At 37.0% G+C, this 21,521-nt stretch overlaps 2 protein-coding genes across 2 annotated transcripts in view; one reads left to right on the top strand and one right to left on the bottom strand.

Annotated features, from left to right (window-relative positions):
- Nucleotides 1-3,442: 3,442 nt before the first annotated feature.
- grtp1a (growth hormone regulated TBC protein 1a) overlaps nucleotides 3,443-21,521 on the bottom strand; it is a 100,539-nt gene continuing 82,460 nt past the window's right edge. Inside the window, exon 9 of the mRNA XM_053323930.1 lies at nucleotides 3,443-3,454. The gene's annotated coding sequence lies outside the window, so the exon portion shown is untranslated. The remainder of the gene's footprint in view (nucleotides 3,455-21,521) is intronic.
- Nucleotides 14,507-21,271, top strand: nkpd1 (NTPase, KAP family P-loop domain containing 1). Its single transcript, XM_053320171.1, has 4 exons — nucleotides 14,507-14,651; nucleotides 16,944-17,272; nucleotides 18,660-20,090; nucleotides 21,002-21,271. Exons 1-4 carry the CDS (start codon nucleotides 14,507-14,509, stop codon nucleotides 21,269-21,271), a joined length of 2,175 nt encoding a protein of 724 aa, XP_053176146.1.

Below are 21,521 nucleotides of genomic sequence, written 5' to 3'. Positions count from 1 at the left end.
GCAACGCTGGCAAAATGAACCACTGCTGCTATTTCAACTGCTTTGTGATCCAAGAGTTGGTGGCATTGGTGTCATTTATTAAGTCTTTTTAAGTCTTACTGTACATGTCTTTGAATAATTAGTTCAACTAAATTTCCTGTAGGAAAATCATCATGTTTCAATCCTTCACCTTTGTTAGGTAATCCAGTCAACTTGCCAATTAAATTTTCATTGCATTCATCCTAGTTGATGGTCCATTTATCTGTTATTTAATCATTTATTTATTTGATAACCTATATACAGTATTAAATATGCACATATTTATTAATAGCAGGGAATTACAGTTTTAAATGTGCCCAAGAGCCCACCACATTGGATTATGAAATTGATTTTTAAAAATTGAGACTGATTAATCTCTCTTAAATTGCTTTATTTCCTAATTTTAAAGAAGGTTATACCCTATGACTATGAATTTGATAACAAAAAGTAGATATAATTGCAACAAACGTGAGCCCCAATTTGGAGCTGGTCTCATTCCTTCATAACCAAGCAGACCTGTGAAGACCTCCACCTCAGGGACATGCTACAGTAGTTCTCCAATAATATTTCAACACTTGCACAAATAAAACCAAGACAGTGTGTTGCTGGATACCACAATAGCTACAAATATGTCTTTTTATTTTATTTTTTTTTGTAATTCTGGTGAACCAACCCTTTAAAATAAATCGAAAGTCATTGTACAGTATATTAGGAGCATCTTATAATTCACCTTCCAGGCATTAATCAAGGAGAAGCAGGTAAAAAAAGTATCAGTAACTGATTTTTTTGTCTTAAATGTTTTTCTTTGACAGGTAAGCTTTCCACATTATATTTTTAAGAATAATCCATTTAACATAGCATATGGTTAATGTAATATTACACAATGTTCATTCTGAAAGGTACAGCCCCACCCTTTAACTACATATTGATCTTATCTGTGCAATTTAACACAGCCTCTCTTCCCTCCAGCTTCCATCCCTGGAGTATAAGCAATACTGCCTCATCATACACACAGACACACAACACTGAAACAACACGCAAACATACACACTGTGAGTGTGATGGAGGGAAGTGTGTGTGTCTGTGTATCTGTGTCTGGACAAGTGCAGTGGGGGGGGGGGGGGGGTCACACTCAAATACATGACTAATAGACTGTCGACATAGATAAATGACTTTTTAAGTAACAGAAAATTGCTCTGTATTCCGTTCATTGAACAGTAGTTTCCTCTCTTCTCTCTATCTGTCTTCCCTTTTTCTTGCCCTTGTCCTCCGCTCATTCTTCCTCCCTTTTTCTGATCCCTGCTCATCATATTTCCATCCTCACACCCTCTTCATCTCCACACCCTTGCACCACTGAGTCCATTCTCTTCTGTCAGCTCTCATTCCTGCCCTACTACACTTCTCCCCGCTTTTTCCACCCCTGTTTCCAAAGCAACAAGTAGCAGTGGTTTGAGAGTCTTTTTTTTGTGTGTGAATGAGGAGACGGAGAAAGATCTGGGACTGCACAATAGTGGAATTATGCAAATTAATCCACCCAGTGACAATGGATTAGAGCAGGCACTCTCCCAGCTGACAGAAGGGGTTTAGAATGAGCTCTCAGAGTCACTTTAAATGATTCTTGTCTCACAAATCAGATTTACATTGACGCCAGATTTCTATGTCCACCTTTTGCCTTTCTTCAGCCTTGATATTTGAATAGCTGCTTTGCCTGTGCATCGTGTAAACAGAACTCACATCCAAATAGACACTTCTTAAAAGAAAGCAGACAGGAACTCTACACTGTATAGGAATACATTACTATTACATCTTGGTGTCTCTGCAACAGAGAAATCCTCTTTATATATATTTATATGTGTGTTTGTGTGTCTGTTTGGTGTGTGTGTGTGCATGTACATGTGTGTGGACCAGGTATTTGTCATGTTGTGGGGACTTGCCTCCCTTTTGGGGACAAAAAGCAAGTCCACTTAACATAAATCATTAGTTTTAATGTGAAGATTTGGTTTAAAGTTAAAATTAGTTTTGGATTAAGTAGGTTTAGACAAGCAGTGGTTATGGTTAATATAAATCTCCAGGAAAATAAAGTAAGTCAATGTAAAGTGATTGAAACACAACTCTACGTATGTAAGCGTGTGTGTATGTAGAATCGAAGCAACCTGTTTTTCTCCTGTCAAAAGAAAAGCACACATATGTGTACCACTCCTACGTGTCACTTGTACTCCAAATCTCATTTACACCCTATTATGTTTATCACACCTGGATAGTATTATTTGAGTCACCTTCATTTCTCTGACAACATGCACTGCAATGCAATTTACCTATCCACGTGAAATCAGATTACTCTGTTCTTTCTAAAATTCAATAGGTATAATTACCAATCTGACAGCCGTCCTCACAGCAAATGCAAAATTATTACTCTTTGTTACAAACATTGCTAGCTCTACAGAGTCTACAACAGAAGCTACAACTTATTCTTTAATTTCAAACTGTGCTCCTGTCAGGAGCACACTGCTTGTCAATTTCAGTCAAGTTACGAATCACACACAAGCGTTGTTGTGTATGTTACTGTAATGTGGGTAAATACAGAAAAAATACAGACAAACATTGTAGTCAATAATGACAGTGATAACATACTGATGTTTAGTAGGTATAATGTTGATCATGTTCGCCTTCTCAGTTTACATGTTATACTAACATTTGGTCATGAACTATATCTATATATAACTATAACTATATCATACATGTTTTGCTTTTTGTTCCTTCAGTTGGATGTTTGAGCTTCACTGTGCAGAATAACATGTGCAGAGTTTCATACCAGAAGACTATTTTCATATTTTCTTATGCTGAAACTGTAAAGTTTCTTTGTTCTTATCTGAATCTTGTGGTAGATTCACAACTCACACAACTGTGATGTGGACATTTGAGGCCTTGAAATAAACTGAAAATAGTCATTTTCTGTCCAGTGGTTAAAGGATAAGGCTGAAAGATTTCTATATTTTTTGTAATCTCATGTACAGAGCCAAACCAAAAATGAACTGATCCAAGGATTGCGTGTATATCCAGAGCCTGGTAATATGTACATGTCTATGCAGTAGACCTCCATAGTTTTCTAAAAATTATTAAAAATACATCAGTGAGTCACACCAATGCACTAAATGACATGTTCCTTCACCCCACTGGAAATAGTTACAGTATTTTGTTTAGAAATGGCTGCAAGGAACAATAACAACAATTTTCAGTCTCCAGAGAGTAGATCTCATATTCTATGAAAAAGAAGGGGAAAAAAGGTAGATGCTGTGAATGTAAGGCAGACAAAATGAATGTGGTCTCACTTACAGGTCCTCCCTAGCATATCACTTTACAAGCTGCATATCACAACCTCTTGACATTGTCCTTAAATTATTTACCATATCCAATGTAGTCCAGTAATGTTTTTGGACTACAATAATGGAGGTCTATGGCACAGAGGAATACAATATATTAGGCTTCGGATAAACACACAATACTTTTTAACTATAATGAGTTAATGAGTTCATTGCATGTTCATTGCATGTTCACTGCACATGAGATTTTTTGACCATGAAAAAAATATGGAAAATCGCCAGCCATATCGTTATTTGTAGATTTTGGTGTTTTTGATAAGTGAGAACGAGTAGATGTAGATTGTAGTAGTAGGCGTAGTAGATTTTCAGCTAGTCAACTTAACTTGTTTGTGGAATAAACAATGAGAAACAAATTATTATTCCAAGCTGAGTTATTGTTGTATGTTTAAAAAATGTCTGGAGGGGAACTTTGAGAGATCATCAAAGTTCATCCTCATCCAAAAGTGGTATGATATTTCACTCTGGACCAAAGTGGTGGCCTGACCGACAAACAGAGACATTGCGATTCCTAGAGGCGGCTAGCGTGATTTAAACAAAAGAAGATGCCCAAGATGCATGATAAGATACAAAAAGGTTGAACAAAACAAAACATTCCAGTGCTGTAAAATCAAGAAGCACATAGGCACAAGTGAAACAGCCTTAATGTTGACTTTTGTTCCTTTGTGCTATGGATACACACAAAAAATTCCAGCGTAAATGTTTTGGTTGTTTTTTTTATTCTGTGTTCTCACAGATGTGCTAAGATGATTACTACTGGCTCACGTATCTTGTGTCCTGATAAAAGGTCCTGGTGTCATGACGCAGTGCATTCTACACACCTTGAGATGTGCGTGCTCATAAAATATAAAACAAACAAGATTAATACCATTTCTTATATGATAAAGACGTGACTGCTGGCTGTATTGACTGAAAAACACAGGTACAAAACAAAAGAGAAGGAGAGAGAGAGAAAGAGAGAGAGAGAGAGAGAGAGAGAGAGAGCAAGTGTGTGTGTGTGTGTGTGTGTGTGTGTGTGTGTGTGTGTGTGTGTGTGTGAAAGGAGGAAGTAGAGGGCAAGATAAGAGGAACCTATAGGAGGAAAGGAGAGAGTCAACACGTGTACATTGCACTGCATCTAGCTTTATCCTCCCCCTTGCTTCAGTGAAGGTCTGATAGGGAGCAGATTTCATAAGAGCCTAATAACAACCTCCATGGGGTCTCAAGATGCAGCTATTCTATCTCTGCAAGAGCTGCCATCATCTTTACCTCAACAATCCAGCAGCTGTCAACAGCCGTCAACCCCTACAACCCCTGAGCCGACTGATATTGACAATAAAACAGGAGGCAGGATCAGCGGGTTGGTGTGAATGTGTGCACACATGCTTGTATATTGGCGCGTTGGCGAATCCAGAGTGGACACTTATTTCAACACCACCACCCAGAGAAGAGCTCGGTGTGCACCTGGTAGCTATACTCTCACAAGGCGGGATAAAGATAGATTTAATGGAGACATGGAGAGGAATACAAAGAGGCCGCCGCACAAAAAGAAAAATGTATAATGATCCCTGTTGTCACAGCCATGACTTTTGGACAGCTCTGGTTACTTGCAATGTGCTGCAGAGGAGATGGAGAATTGTAAGCCTTGTCATGCATCATAAATGTAATACCATATGGGAATGTAGCTCGCACACACAGCAGAGAATAGGAAATTTGTACACCCCATAAAGAAGAATGTATTGCCTTTTACGGGGTAGCGAAGGACATATTGTGTGGCAGGCCTCATAAACATGCCCATGTTTCTCTTATGAGTTTTTCTGGGATTTCAGGGAAGGCTGTACAGAATGAGGGAGGAGGATTAAGAGACAGATAAACATAGTCAGTATTTACATTGAAATGGCTGTATTGCCTCAGCGAGGAGAGGATGAGGAGAGGAAGTTGAAATGGAAATAGATGTGAATGAGATGACGCCATCTCGGATCTGAATGTGAATGGAAAGAAGGTTGAAGGTGCAGGCAAAAATATGTATAGGATGTTTGTGCTGATAGATACAAGATCAGCATGCATACCATTTTGCTCACCCCTGCCCCAGAAGGGCTCTTCGTGGCAATCTCATAGCTGACTTTTTCCCCCCTCCTAATATTTGCTGCAGAGGTATCAAACAAAAAGTGGATCTTGCGAGAGTGAAGGAGTTTTCATCTCATCGTCTCTGGTGAGATTGTTAACGCAGACAGTGTCTATAGATCTTTGAGGGTCACAGCATTCAGAAACCTCTATTTGTTGGTGCCATCATCCCCTTGGTAACAATAAAGGACAATCAGTGTGTGTGAATCAGCTTGTGGCAAGGATCTGGACCCCTTCACCTCAGGGTGAACACCCTGTCATCATCTTTGCTTGCTGCACAGATCTGCAGCAAAGCTTAAGACATCATGCACAGATTTGGCAGTGGTTACTTTTAGTATATGTGGCTATTTCTCTGTCCTCTGTCTGTGACTTAGCAGCATCTGCAGTGATACTGATCAATAGATCACACCAACAAGAGGTCTTGAGGCCAATTAGGCTAGGCAAGCTGGTTCAAGGCCAGGCTGGTGTCCAGCTATGTGTCAATACAGAAGCTTGTCTGCCCTTAGGAACAATGGGTAAGAAATACAGTCCAATATATGTTGCTGTGTATGTGTGAGAGTGTGTATGTGTGCCCTGTGAGCTACAGCTGCTGATTTACATTAAATGATCATCAGCCCATCCTAGAGAAGTTCTAGCACATCTTAAGCCCCTGACCACACCTCATTTCCAGTAAATACGTCCTCCACTCCAGACGGGTTTGCTCCTACATACCAAATAGAGCAGAGAAGGGTGATGAAGGGCGGCTGATCAAATGGCATTGTCCTGCTGGTTCATGCACAATACTTTAGCGCCCTCTGTTGGTGTGTCACATCACAGCATGTTTCTGAAACATACTTCCCATCATCAGGACTTATTCATGCATAACAGCTGATTCAAATGATCTTAAGTCTGCCAGATAGCATGCAAATTTTCAACAAGCTCCTGATAGAAAACAAGTGTCATTCCCTGAACCAAACACATTAGAGTATTAGTTTAATTCCCTCTTGCCTTTAGCATAAAAATCATGTCCAAGTCTGCCCCGTCCTGAAATATAATTTATCTGTGTCCGATAGCTATCTTGTATTAATCATGACAGTGAATTCATTAACCTTAAATGTAATGTTTATGTGGTGAAAGGATGAGGCATGATGAAGGTTCAATGAAGGGAAGATACATTCCATTTCTTTCAATATTGATTTGTAATTGACTTCTGGCCAAACAATAACTGATTCACACGTACCCTCACTCTGTCCATATGACAATCAATTTAATTAAAGTAGTTGAACAATCAGGTACTTGGAGTAAAGACAGAATTAGTCACCCTCGGGCCAGGCTCTTTAAATCTTAATCAGACATACACTAATTAAACCTCATTTCAGCAACTGCCCTAAAAATAGAGTATCTGTCTCTTAAACGCCTGTGTTTGAGGTTGTATATAATGACAGAAAATGCTGGTTGTAATTACAAAAATGTTCTAACATTCACCACATGTGCTTGAGGTGTGTGTGTGTCCTTGTGTTGTGTGCATATTTTCAGACTTGTATGTATTTAATTGTATTTTTATGTGTTTAAAAAGTCTAAATGTATGATCCTTCCATTTTAACTGTGATGCACATGCACAATGAGTTGTGAATGTTTGTTTTCAATGCAAATCATGAGATTTTTTTTTAAGTGTTGCAAAGTATGCATAGACATTTGCCAAACACTTCCTTCAAGGTATACCACACCCCCCAACTTTCAATTTCTTAATAAACCCAGGTCCTCAGGTCAAGGTTGGGGCTGTTCTCCTGTTTCTTTTGGTGATTACATATCTGTCGAGCTTCACAGCTTTTTAATCAGAGGAAACATTTAACTGCCTTGCTGCTATTGTGATTTATAGACCTCCCAGGTCAAATGCTAATTTTTTTTGTTAAATTTTTCATAGCTTCTGTCCCTAATTATTCATACATATGATAGAGGTTTGATACTTGGGGATTTTAATATTTCTGCTTGTTGTCCTTCAGATCCTCTTTCGACTGACTTTATTAATCTAATTGACTCATTTAATCGTTCACAAGCCGTCAACGGGCCCACACACACAAAATGTCATTCCCTGCACCTTGTTCTTTCATGTGGTGTTTGCCTGGACACTTTAAAGATACAGATGAATATGTATCAGACAACCAAACTAACGCTTTCAAGGTGACTATCACACAACCGCCTTAGACAGTGGACTCAAATGTCGGTTCAGCTCAGTTTTCAGAATTTGTTTGCATCCAGCTCTGAGGTTTACACCACAACTACTCCACCTAACACTGATGACTTAGTAGGAATACAAATTGTGACTCCATTCTTCAATCTGTTGCACCTCTTAAACCTCTGAAACGCAAACCAAATGCAAATGACTTGATGAGCACACTCACAACCAAGACAAGACTGTCAAAAAGCCGAGTAAAAGTGGAAATCATCTCTTGACAATGTCAAATATCCAGTGTGTTCATATCAAGTAGCTGTTAAGGATGCAAAAATTGATTTCTTTGTAAATCTATTTGCAGACCACCATCACAATCCAATACTGTTATTAATATGTGTTGCCAATCCTTCTTCACCTTCCAAGCATGAGTGTAACCCTCAAAGATGCCAAGAATTCATTACCTATTTTAAAAGAACATAGACGATCATAGACGTCAGATGCAGTTTTATTCAAATGACTCAGGCTATTTTTGTCATACTTCCAAAACCAGTTTTATCTAACTTTGAGCTCTTCTCAATTGTGAACTTAAAGGAAAAAGTAAGAGGGATGAAATCAACAACCTGCAATCTAGATGTACTCATGACACATTTTCTCAAAAATATTGTTGATACTGTAGGTCCCTCCTTTGTTTCTATTGTTAAAAGCTTTCTTGTTACCTTCCAACTCGTTTTAAACATGCTGGGCCACAACCCCTCTTCATAAAATCTAACCTTGATTATGTTGATCCAGACAACTATGGACCTGCAGTATATCTAAGTTGCCATTTCTATCAAAGGATATTGAAAAAATATATTTTAATCAGTTGATAAGCTTTTGAAATGTAAATACAATTCTAGATAAATTCCATTTCATTTGACAAAAAGCACAGAGACAGCATATACAGTGAAAAAGTACTGGACCCAGAATAGAACCTTGTGGCACCCCTTAAATAATATCGATCCTAACCCAATCCCTCACACTATTCAAAAGTGCATGATCTATTGTATCTATAGCAGCACTGATGTCAATATGAACTAAAATTGAGCTGAGCCCTGCATCTGAATTTAAAAGAAAGTCATTATTCACTTTGAGGAGATGCCCCCCATTAGGTCACATAATACCTAGACATAATGAGTCCTAATTCTGTTATGCAGATGATACCAAGATATACTGTATACCAAATAGCCTAATCCACTTGTAAAATTGTTTAACTGAAATTAAAGAATAGATACATCAAAACTACCTGCAATGTAACAATAATATAACAGAGCTCCTACTAATTGGTCCACATTACCCAATTTAGCCATTCTAGAGAGCCCATTCAGCTGGGCTCTCTAGCTGCCTATGCAACACATTCTTTGAGAAATTTAGATGTTATATTTATCTTTATCTTACCTCACCTTTGAGAAACAGGTCTAGAAAGTTGTCCTAACATATTTCTGGTTTAAGAACCAGAATTAATGGATCATGGTTTAAGAACCATCTCCAAAATTAAATATTTTGAGAAGGCCAGTTAAGAAAAGAGGCTGCATTACATTATATTTGTTCCTCATTCCTAAGAAAGCAATGAGTTAAATAACATCTAAAAAATTACATTAAAATAATATTTTGCAGAGAAAATACACACAAGCAAAAAATAATTTCAGTTGTGCAAAAAAAAAAAATTCTGTACTCAATAAATATATTTGGATGTTCTAATTATTATGCATATGAATGTGTTATAATAAACCCAATCATTCAGTTTTACTCATATGACCAACCCTGCCAGGATGTAGTGGAGAAGGTTGGTGTAAGATTAGATGGGCTGGAGGGACAATTTGCAAAACTGACAACATTTGTATGCTTAACTTAGACCTAACCCTATAACCTTAACTCTAGCGGCCCATCCAATCTAGTCTTTAATTGTAGAGAGTTCTACTAGCAATCTAATTAAAGATGAAGCAGCCAGTCAGAATTTACCTTCTCATATTCTCCCATCGGTTGATTTTGTTTGTAACACTGTGCCAGGTTGAGTGAATGTGTAGGCAAAGCTGAGTGTGCATAGAGTTGAGACGCTGAGAAAGAGACAAATAATGTGAGTTAGTGTGCAACCGTCTGCCAGCGAGAGTTTGTGAGAGGCCACATGAATAAAACTGAGCGAGAGGAGATAGTAATGCATGTTAATATGGATAATAGCAGACTTGCAAATTTATTGATCACAGAAATATTTTTTGCTTGTGTATATTGTTGATTTTTAAAATTGTCTTACTTAAAATCCCAACTTGAACTGGACACAGAATATATAATGGCCCCTCTTAACATTCTATAAGTCTGACTGTGATCTTAGATAATCTAATCACTTACTCCTCACTGTTCCCAGGTCCAATTTTTGACCAGAGGATCAGGCTTTTGCCATTCCAGACTCTAGAATCCACTTCCTATAGACACCAGACTGTCGACATCTGTGTCAACACTTAAAAGACAACTAACGTCTGTTTTTGTGTATGTGTTTGTGTGTGTGTGTGTGTGTGTGTGTGTGTGTGTGTGTGTGTGTGTGTGTGTGTGTGTGTGTGTGTGTGTGTGTGTGTGTGTGTGTGTGCTTCTACACTGTTTCTATGTTAATATGTATTCATGCGTGCACATCTTTGTTTTCATCCTTTATTTGTTTTTGTCTGCAGTATTTTGGATATTATGACATTGTTTTCAATACTTTAATTTGATCGCCTTGTTTCATCTCTGTAAAATTCTATTATTTTATTTGTTCTTGATCTACCATAGTGCTGTTTTGTCTTGGTATACTGTCTCTACTTTTATCTAATCTCCTCTGTTTTGATTTCTTTTTTTTTTTTTTTTTTTTGCCTTGTGAAGCATTTTGTAACATTTGTTCTTAAAAGTACTATATAGATTTGAAAAAATATTATCATAAACAACCTTATAGTAAAAGTGGCCTAACGCAATATATATATATATATATATATATATATATATATATATATATATATATATATATATATATATATATATATACATTATATGTCAAAGAAAATTAGCCTTTTAGCCTGTTTTCCAAAGCTTGACAAACCAGTTTTGTCATGACAGATCCTGCTCCAGGCAAAAAATGCTTTGCTGCCGTGGCATCCTAACATCTCTGCATGTCAGTTCAGGCCAAACAGAGCAAGCCAGCCATTCTCAACCTAAGGGACTCCATACTAGGAATTCAGTACATGAATCATGCAGACCCAGGGCTCTAGCATGAAATCACTCATTTGTTCCGTTTGTCCATGCACTGAAAAAGTTGCACAGTTAATGCTAGAAGCATTTGCAAGAATTTTGATTTTGACAACAGGAGTCTGACAGTAACAGATTGGAGGAGGGAAACAGAAGAATAGGAGGAACATACAGCCTCCATCTCTCAGAAGTAATTTCATCTAGTGTGTGACATCACTTCCTTGAAAGTGTCTGGCCTGCTTACATAGCCTGTGGTTATTGGGTGCCTTCTTTTCTCTCTTATCAGCATTGTAAAGTTTTACAGCACTGAGGTCCATTTGGTATAACCTTCACCACACCTAAGCTACTCCTGCGCAGCTCTTTTTTCCTGGATATCATTTTAACAAGTAAAAATGGGCCAAAATAAAGATCAGGATTGATATTTGGAACATAACCAGGTAAGTTTGTTGGATCCATAACACATTTGTACACAAGAATAACAACATTCAGTATTTCATGGGAGGTGAGAGCATAATTACAGAAATGTAACAGTTGTAATTCTTTACAGCGTCCTCAGGTGTTATACCCATAAGAGTCTTTCTGCTATTGTGTTTTGTGCATTTTTCTGTGTGTTAGACTTTCTGTGAGTAAGTATATTCAGGCAAAAAAAATAAAGAGAAATTTGTTGCCAGCAGGAGCAGGGACACAGGGACTGGGTAATGCAACGTAATGGCATTATATTGACACAAGGAAGCTGTTGACATTTCTGTGCGCATAAAAAGAACAGTGTGAACTCAGGGAGGGTGCAGTGCTCATGCATGAATGTCAGGATAACGTTTCAAAACAATTCACTTAAATACCTGTCAATCAACTGAATTCATCTTTTTTTTTGTTGCTGCGCAAGCACTGCAATACTCAGAACTGAGTGACTGAGTCAACACTGTCTGTGGTTTAAAGTTTACTGACAATCAAAAAAATGATGTGATAACTAGAACAAAACACAAAGTTAAAGCTGAATGTTGCAGCAGTTTGAACTGATGTACAGTATGAAGAGAGAGCAAACAACGGAGTCAGCGACCACAAATCTTGAATGAATTTCCTCATTTACTTTGAGGCACGATCAGGTTGATGAAGCTACAAACCTTATTAACAGCGCTATTACAGGCCTAGTTTCATCCTGAACTGAGTTAGAGCTGCAACTATTGGTCGATTAAATGATTAGTCAATCTACAGAAAATGAATCAGCAATTATTTTGATAATCAAATAATCATTTTGAGTCATTTTATTCTGTGCTCAATGCTCAAATTCTCTGATTCCAGTGTGACTATCTTTCTGATTAGTTAGTGCTCCATGATAGTAAACAGTATATTTTTTGGTTGCATCTTGGGCATTGGATGATCATCATTCGCCACTGTTTTTTAATCTGTTAAACAACTCATTGATTAATCAAGAAAATAATCGACAGATAAATAAAATAAAAATAATTAATTACTACCCTAAAATAAATGAAACCATTTGAGCCAGCAATAGACAATTCAGGACTAAACTAAGCAGCAAACAGCATACATTATAACAGACAACTAAAAATGTGCAAAATGATTGGAATCGGCACAGAGATTTGTAATTTCCACTCTATTTAGTATAATCAACAGTGTATAATAATCTAAAGAATTAATGGATCATGAACTTTTGTAACTTTTTCTGTTTTTTCTTAATCACATCTTTTAAACAGTGGTGGAAAGTAGCCAAGTCAGTTACTCATTTAGCTTTTCACCTTGAAAGCGTCATGTAGCTTTTGATGCTACCTTATACTTATCCTCCACTACATTTCAGAGGGAAATACTATATTTACATTTATTTGACGTTTTTAGATAAAATAATATATTTTAATATTCTAATTTTGCTTAAATTGTTGCTCTTTTACGTTCTTTTTAAAAATGTGTTGTGCAGTTAGTGTGAAAAGTGCTGTTTAAAGTGTACATATACAGGTATAATACTGTATAATATGATGCTGCACTATTACTATTAATCAACCCAAAGTATCTAAAATTGGCTCTGCATTAAATAAAATAAAATTATTTATTTAAATTAATTAAAATGCTCTCACATGTACTTTAGTGATACAAATCATATACTATGATAATATAACACAATCTGCATAAAAACTACATAAAAAGACACTTTTGATACTTTAAGTACATTTAGCTGAACATTTCTGTTCTTTTACTGAAGTCAGAAATTTTACTTTTGTATAGGCAACAATAATTATATTGTATCTCAACAATATTTACACACACACACACACACACACACACACACACACACACACACACACACACACAACTACATCAGCTGGCTTTCGTGAAATGTCTGTTGTTTCTCATTAGTCAAGGGCCAACGGGAATTTCTGTGAAAGCTGCATCACACCGACCGGATTGTCATAATGTCTGAAACGACACATTCAACTAAAGGTAAGTCATTTGCAGCTACATGCTACGCAGCTGTATCCCTTCCTTTGTTTAGAAGAGCTTCACTTTCAGTTTTGCTTTGCAGATAAAATGCTCATAGAAATCTATCCGTCTGAATCAGAAATGTGCACATGTGACTGTTAGTAGACACTGTTTGGCTGAAGTATATAGTTGCCGTCGCAGTTATTGTTATTATTAGATCTCATTAATGAGGTTCTTCAGCAACAGCTGATGTCATCATCTTCAGTGCAGACATTCGTTGAGACCGAATGACTCTCCACTTTTTCTCTTCTACAACTTTATTGCTTCTTGAATGCTGTTCTTTATCATAATGTAGATGATTTAGCCTGCAGTTATGCTTGCCTGAACCTAAGAAGTAAGTTATATGAAGTGTCATATCCACATTATGTAAATTGTTTGGATTTGGAGCTCATAGGTTTTTTCTCATAGACAACAAACATCAGCTACCTGTCTATCCTCTTGTAAATAAAACCCACTGTCCTGAGTGTTCCCTCTGAGCACCATCCATACCTGTTATTTAGCTGAACAGTCAACTTTTCAGACGCTCCCATAACCTGGATAACATTTGCATTAAACAGTAGATTGCAAATGTTAACACTGCTGTGTTTGAAGACCAGTAAGTCTTCATTTAGCTTAACATTTAAATAATGTTTGATGACACACCAGTTATTATCATATCATAAGTTTAATGAAGCTAGGTTATAGTATTTACTCCAAATATTCTGTAAATAGTGGCTGTCTTCTTTTCTTCTTTTGTTCAGTGGCTCCTTTTTTACTTCCATATAAAGCCACATATAAAAGCTCATCTGTGACTACAGAACTGAGAAAATGGTCACCTTATTAATGCCTGAATTAACAACTGTCATGTACTTGAACTGTTGTTTCAGTTTACTTCAGTGTTATTGAGCTAAGATAAGAAAAAACGGTTATCCTTTCATTTAAGACCTTGTCGGTAATAATTTATCTGGTGAGTATGTCAGTTGGAGATCCTATTTACTATGTCGGATTAATTACTGTTATAACTGTAGGTGTGTCACGTGAACTTTGTACTTTAGGTTACTTGTGATGTTTCTAGGATTTTGCTCACAGATAAGAGCATCAGCTAAATATATGTGAATATTACATGAAAAATACATTTTCCATGTTTTCTTTTCTAAATCTGCTTTCAGATAATAGTTATGCATATGCCCTGTCCAAAACACTGACAAAGGTTTCATCACCTGCGACTGTAGGACTCTACTCGTCATGTCAGGATCGACTTAACATGATCCTTAAACAAATGGAAGGTAGGTTAACACTGTCTGACCATCTTCATCCCAGCATGTTGGCCTCTAAACCTATTGGTTAACTTGTTACAAAGTCCAAAGTCTGTGGGTAGTTTGCCAAAAGTAAAAATACCTTTGAGGTGATTTGCATACAAACTGCCTGTTTATGATACTGTTTCTGTTTTCAATGTTCATTCCAGTGTTTTTTAATCCTTAACTACTCCTGCATACTTTCAACTAATGAAACCATTCAAATATCAAAATCAAACTCAAGAAATGGAACAACATTTATGATGTATTTCCGCCTGGAAAGAAATTTAATTTTTTTTGTTTTTTTTGTTTAGTTTTGCTTCTGTTGGCATTTATTTTGTGTAATATTCACCAAATGTGGTACATACTGCTTTTTAGATTATCCTAAATAAAAACGTATGACTTTGTTTTTGGGCATTGCATACCGTTTGTCTGTAACTGGTTAGCAAAATTTTGAAGGGCCATGACGCTCCATTGTTAAATTCAATTGCAACCAAATTTGGAAAGTTGTACACATAGCCACACTGCATAAGTGTGTAATATTTATAGCAATTCTACCCACAGGGGGCGCTACTGTAATATTATGACCTAAAATTCTTGGTTGTGCACAGCATATTAAAGCATGGACCCAATAGCCTCACCTTGTAGCCATTAGGGAAAGACCGTCATTCTACGTATTAACTGCCCTATCTCTTAAATATAATCAGTGAACGTGATAATCAAACTTACAAAAAATGTACAGCTGGCTATGCTGAACAAGTCTAGCACTTGATACTATTTCAACTATAGTTGGTGCTACAAGATTTTTAAAAATTGCTGCTGGAGCAGTAGCATTAGTATGTACTGTGCAGAATGTTCATTCCACCCAAATACCAGCCTCTGCATTTTCAACAATGCTTTGCAGCTTTCAGCTCTTAAGGCTAATGCATTTTCGTTCCAAAGTGTCTAGAATTTCATTACAGTATTACAATTTAGCTTTCAACTATTCCAGCAATATATTTCAACTCTCAGCTTCTTTAGGTAACGCAGTTTAGCTTTCAATTCTGCCAGTTTTAAGTTTTTCAACTTGCAGGTTTTTCAGCAGTGCAAGGCATTTGAGCTTTCAGCTTTTTCAAGAAAATTTTTTTTCAGTAATGCTTTACGATTTATTTCAGCTGTCAGTACTCACACATTTTCTGCAGGAAATGCATACAACAACAGCAAATACTAGTTCTTGCTTTGACATAGACATTGCAGTTTGAACTGAAATCACTGAATTATTCTTCTTGGCTCATGCATTTGTGATATCTTCACGACTGACTGACTGATGCCTCTGGGGGAGTTATGGACATGTACATAAGGCCACAGAGATCCCCAAACACTGAATAGCAAATAAATGTTGCACATTACTAATGAGACATGAAAAAGTACATAAATCCCAACTCTTCTAGAGGCACTGCCATCTTATACTGTACCATTACATTTTCCCTAAAGGGAAAAGTGACACATTTATGTCATATGGGATGTGTTACAAATTAACTCAATTACAAGTAGTTCCCTTTAAAAAGAGTGTATCAAATCAATCTTACTGTTATTTTGTGTCACAACTGAACTAGGACTACAACCCAAATGTACACCTCCGAAACAAAGTACAAATTAACAATATTTTAATAACAAAGTAGCAAATAAAAAATCACTGGCAGAGAGGAAAAACTGTAGAACCAAAAAAAACAACGTGGCTGGCGTGGTTCTCTGATAACAAGACAAGATGAACTGGCACAGGACAAAGGGAAACGCAGACTAAGTACACACACAAGGTAATAGGAAACAGGTGGAAATAATCAGGGCGGGGCAGACAATCAGACCAGTGGGAAACACACAAGGGGAAGGAGGAAGTTACCTGAAACGAGAAGAGAGTTAGATTTCAAAATAAAACAGGAAGTCACGAGACAGACAAAACTAAACATAACTTAACGTTTCTTCTTGGATATGACCATTTTTAATCAGAGTAAACATCTGTAAATCAATGTCGGCGATTTAATAATTGTTGTTAGTCATTAAGTTTCTCTCTATATATTTTTTTTTTACTTTATGTCTTACCTGATTGACTTTTTTGCATTTCACTATGTATTCTTTGTCTTCTTTAATGTGAACATTTTATGTAAAAACAGCCACCATTCATTCTCCTATTTATTGCCATAGTGTTTCACTGCATTGATTCATAATTTTTACTTTTACATGTATTTCAGCCGGGCAAATGGTGTATCCTGAATGTAATTATTATAAATGTTTGTGTCTCTTCAGTGTACATGGAGAAAGAGGCTTTGGAGATTGAGCAAAATTACAAAAGAACACCAAGGCCTCGCTCAGTTACGCCTTCATTTACTGGCTTCCTAGCACTCATTGGCCGACTCCTCTTCTACAATCCCATTTGGACTCAAGAGAACTTGAACCACCATAACATCAGGTTCATTTATGTGCATTTTAGTGCCTGGCATTTTGCAGGCAGTGATCTACTGTGGGCCGGGCTGGTCTTACGCTTGTTTCATGCCATGCGGATTAACTTTGGGATATTACAGATGGTGCTGTACCGTGTGGCTCAATATGATGAAGAGAATGAAATCAAAAAGAAGGTTTGTGAATTGTCTTCATTTCATTCAGTGACTTCACAATAGGATGAGTCTAAAACGACACTAGCATCTCTGCAAGGCTGCACAGACAAACATGCCCTAATTTAATACCTCTTCGTACTAAATTGGAACATTTTTAAGTTTATAAAAGTACACTTTCAAGTATACAACAAGTACACTTATCTATATACTACTAGTGTACTAAGTATATACTTCTAGTCCATATTTTAGTTTATTGAAGTATACTTAAAGTATACCACAAGTATACTCTTTTATATACTGCCATTGTACTAGTTATATACTATATGATCTTTAACATATACGTTTATAACAGGAGTAATACCTCAAAGCAAATGTGTGTAGTGAAAAACGTTTTTATTCTACTAAATTAAATGTAAGCACGAGTCAATGACTTGACCATATTCTGTACTTGGAACAAGATATACTAAGTATTAGTACTTTGTGGCAGAAAGAAGTAAAAAGTATACTAAAGTACAAGTATAAGCTTTAGTATTAAAGTATAAGTGTAAGTCTTAGTATTAATGTACTTAGTCTTAGACTTTTCTTTATACTTTTCATTATAAGCCAAGTATACTTCACTATACTATTCTTAAGTATATAAAATATAGTGTATAAAAAGTAAACTTCAAGTATACTGCCTCAGTTTTAGCATAAAATAAGTATAGTCATAGTACACTTGAATAAACTACTTTTTGCTAAGGGTGCTCATAATCAGTGTGTCCCAGTTCCAAAACATACTCATTATATACAGTGTACTAATTGTCTTTGCATACTGTTTTTGCACTTTGTGTACACAAATATTTTCAACATACATATAGACATAAATATTGTTCCCACGTTTTTTGTTTTCTGAGATGTTCCTATAGCTATTTCATCATGTCAACTTTTTTCCAGCTGTGAGCAGCCCTTCCATGTCATTTGGCCAGTGCATTGTAGAACAATACTGTCCACCAAAAGCACATTCAAAATGATAGTGTTTTTCAAGTATATACTGACTTTTTTAAGAATGTTACTTTTATCACTCTTGTGATTTGAACATACTGTATACTCATAACCTGCTTTGATTTAGGATCACTAAAGTCACTAGGATTCTGATCAAAAGAATATTTTTCAAGATTTTTTTTTCAAAACTGTCAACAGTCAATCACTCTTTTCTAGAGGAAAAGAGTCATTAGGACTCATACTTTACTATCTTTGTAAGTTTCATGCTAATCACCATCCAATAGTCAGACTGGATCAAAGTGGCAGATTTACACTGCCATTTCTAGAGTCTACTGCTAGCATGGCTAAACATACTGTAGGGATTTGGTGTCTAACCTACTTCTGCTTTGTTTTATTTGTTTGTTTGTTTTTATTACAAATTAATTAGATTGTGGAAGATGGTCCTAAGAATTGGAGGTCCAAGAAGATTTGCTGCTGCCCTCTGTGGCTTCTCCTCCTGTGCATTCTTGTGGTTCCAGTAATCATACTAGTATCCTGGCTGATATTTGGTTTTCCCAAACCTGAGGTGGCACAAAACGGGACAGTTAATGGAACAACAGGCGAGGTGGGTTTTGTGGAAGGACTGGTCATTGCTGCATTGGGAGTCCCTGCGGCAAGTGCGTTGAGGTGTATTTTTCTGATGACTAAGAACTTAATCTTCAGTCAGGATCTGAACATCAGGAGGGGGATGGACAATGAACGGGTCAGTAAACAGCTGGGCTTCATGAACGAAGTTAGGAAGGAAATGTGGTTCCTGTGTCGCTTCATTCAGTTTATGGAGGTCTTTGAGGGGAGAAGGATCAGAGTTGTGCTGAAGATCACCAATCTTGACCACTGCACCCCCAAGAAAATTGTTGGAGTTTTAGATGCTGTCAACATTCTGCTTTCAGATGAGGAAAGTCCATTCATTTCCATTCTGGCCGTCAACCCAGAAGTTATCATAGAGAAGGTGAACTTTGCAGATGGCTGCTTTTGTAAAGAGGACAGAGCTTACGCATTCTTGAAACGCATCATTACTCTGGCATTCACAGTCCCACCACTGTGCAATGTTTCAAAGCGCATCTTATTTTGCAAACTGACCAGCAATTCAAAAATCCTTGAGGACAAAAACATTATGGGCCATAAAAGTAGTTCTTCCTCAGATTTACCTTCAGTGGAGAAGGGATCAAAGACACATGAGTCACATCCACTGTTGGATAAAACACTGCAGGTAAAGGATGAGGAAGTGGAGATACTGGTAAAGAACATCCTGAACAGGAATGAAAGAAGGCTAAACAAGTACATGTTAGATGACGTTATGTCAATGAGGAGAGTGATCAACTCCATTCGAGTGACTGTGATAATCATGAAAGTCTTGAAGATAGAAGACCCTGCTCAATCAGATAAGGTTGCACCATGGGTTGTCTTGGCTAATCAGTGGCCCTGCCGACTTAGCTGGATCATCCAGTGTGTGGAAGATGCTCAGCAGAGAGCAGATATTGAGAAAGCGGCTATCACTGATGATTCAAAGACCTTATGGCAAGTCTTCAGCGAGTCCAGAGCAGAGCTATATGTGATGAGTGCACAGATTGAGGAACTCCTCGAGCACGACGGAGATCCTGAGATTTTTGAGAAATTTCTCACAGTAGATTTCCAGTTCAGCATAAAGGACTTGAAGATTTTAGAAGTGGCAACAGTGAATCTTGATCCTACAATTAGGAAGGAGTTGGCCCAACTCAGAGGGACATCCAGATTGAAAGATTCCGGTTGGATGAGGAACCTAGCTCCACTGCCAATCGCAACTATAATCAACATGGATACAGAGGATGTATGTAATGAGGTAAGAAACTTGTTTAAGGCTCTAATTGTTAAGATTTCAGTCCAGGTTGATTTGGCAATGCCCATGGTTACTGGTGATACAACAAATCTGGAGTCTGCAAAAACTCAGAAATGCAACAGAATTGCAAATGGTGTGTCTGTTTACAGTGCAGCCAAACAAATTCACATTGTTTTAATAAATAAGTCAATTAGTAATTGGCTCTGGAGCAACCAGTCTAATTTTGACTCAGTACAGGTACACACAACAGCATGACACACAATGAGTTGGTTAGGAGTTAGAGATGTGCATCCTTTGCAGGTCTTAATCTGTCTTTCTGTTCACTGTTATACACTATTTAAAACTGATCAGTATTCAAAATTGCTCGGAATGACGATGTCTGTTTTGTGGTGGTATTACTAATGAAGTATCCATTTTTGCCAAGGTGAAAAAAGAAAGAAAGAAAATAATAACCATGGTGATGAATACACTGTTTCCCCTGTGGCTTCTCTACAATAAAGGCCACCCTGTGTTTGATCAGTAGAAGAAGCTGCAGTAGGAAATCTGTCTTTCAGCTGAGTAAACAGTGAGGCTGACATCAGTGAACTAAAATCACAAACAGTAAAGCTGAATTAGATGCATGTGTTGTTTCCAGTGAATCCCTCATGTATATGTAGGCAATCTGAAGCTAATGTGGTAATTTCCATTAACACTGGAAATTATTTTATAATTAGGGAATTACAGAATTTTAATATTTTTACTTTAATTTAAATACATTGAATGGTTGTTGTGAAACACAGTGTTTAATGCTGTGATATCCTTGAGGGGTATAACTTTAATGAACCATGGGGACAAAGAAGTATTTTTAAAAGTAGTTTTTCATCAAGTCATATAACTCCTCTGTGTTTATGCTGAAATGTTCTTCTTTTTCCTAGTTGGAGAGAATGAAATACCCCAGGAAGTATATTGACATTGTGAAAAGCAATAACCTCAACGGCTCTGCGCTAGTCTTTGGTGATGCAGAAGAACTCAAAGACCTCCTAGGTATGAACTTTGGTGAATGGGCAACTTTCAGACTGCACTTCCTGGGTTTGCCATCACATCTTCGACAACAACACAAGAACATGCTGTCAATGCCTTCTCACTCTCAGAGCCAGCTGCCTAATTTACATCCATCAACACTCATCGGACCTAAGTCTGGTTAATAGTTCTGTGTAGGGAACCAGTCCATACAGAACAAGTCTGATATCCTTAAAATGACGCTCTGCATGTTTAACATATTAGAAACGACCTTTACATAAATACACAACGTGAGCATTAAAAATACATCTAGAAAGTAATGCATGAATAAAAATGTAATGCATGATGTGTCAATACTACTAATAAATTTTAAAATGAATGGTTCGGCACTTTGGGAGCTAGGCCTACTGGCATTCTTGCCAAGAGTAAGATGAG

Source organism: Scomber japonicus, chromosome 1 (assembly GCF_027409825.1).
Source record: "Scomber japonicus isolate fScoJap1 chromosome 1, fScoJap1.pri, whole genome shotgun sequence".
NCBI classification, from domain to species: Eukaryota; Metazoa; Chordata; class Actinopteri; order Scombriformes; family Scombridae; genus Scomber; species Scomber japonicus.
The sequence above is the reverse complement of the archived record's forward strand: the minus strand, read 5'-3'. Positions and strand labels throughout refer to the sequence as shown.

What these genes read in the sequence shown, in the direction of transcription:
- nkpd1 (XM_053320171.1), top strand. Translation starts at nt 14,507, where the DNA reads ATGTTTTCTTTTCTAAATCTGCTTTCAGATAATAGTTATGCATATGCC. An exon ending in GATCCTTAAACAAATGGAAG is followed by an intron (nt 14,652 to 16,943) that starts GTAGGTTAACAC and finishes GTGTCTCTTCAG; the next exon opens with TGTACATGGAGAAAGAGGCT. An exon ending in CAGAGGATGTATGTAATGAG is followed by an intron (nt 20,091 to 21,001) that starts GTAAGAAACTTG and finishes TCTTTTTCCTAG; the next exon opens with TTGGAGAGAATGAAATACCC.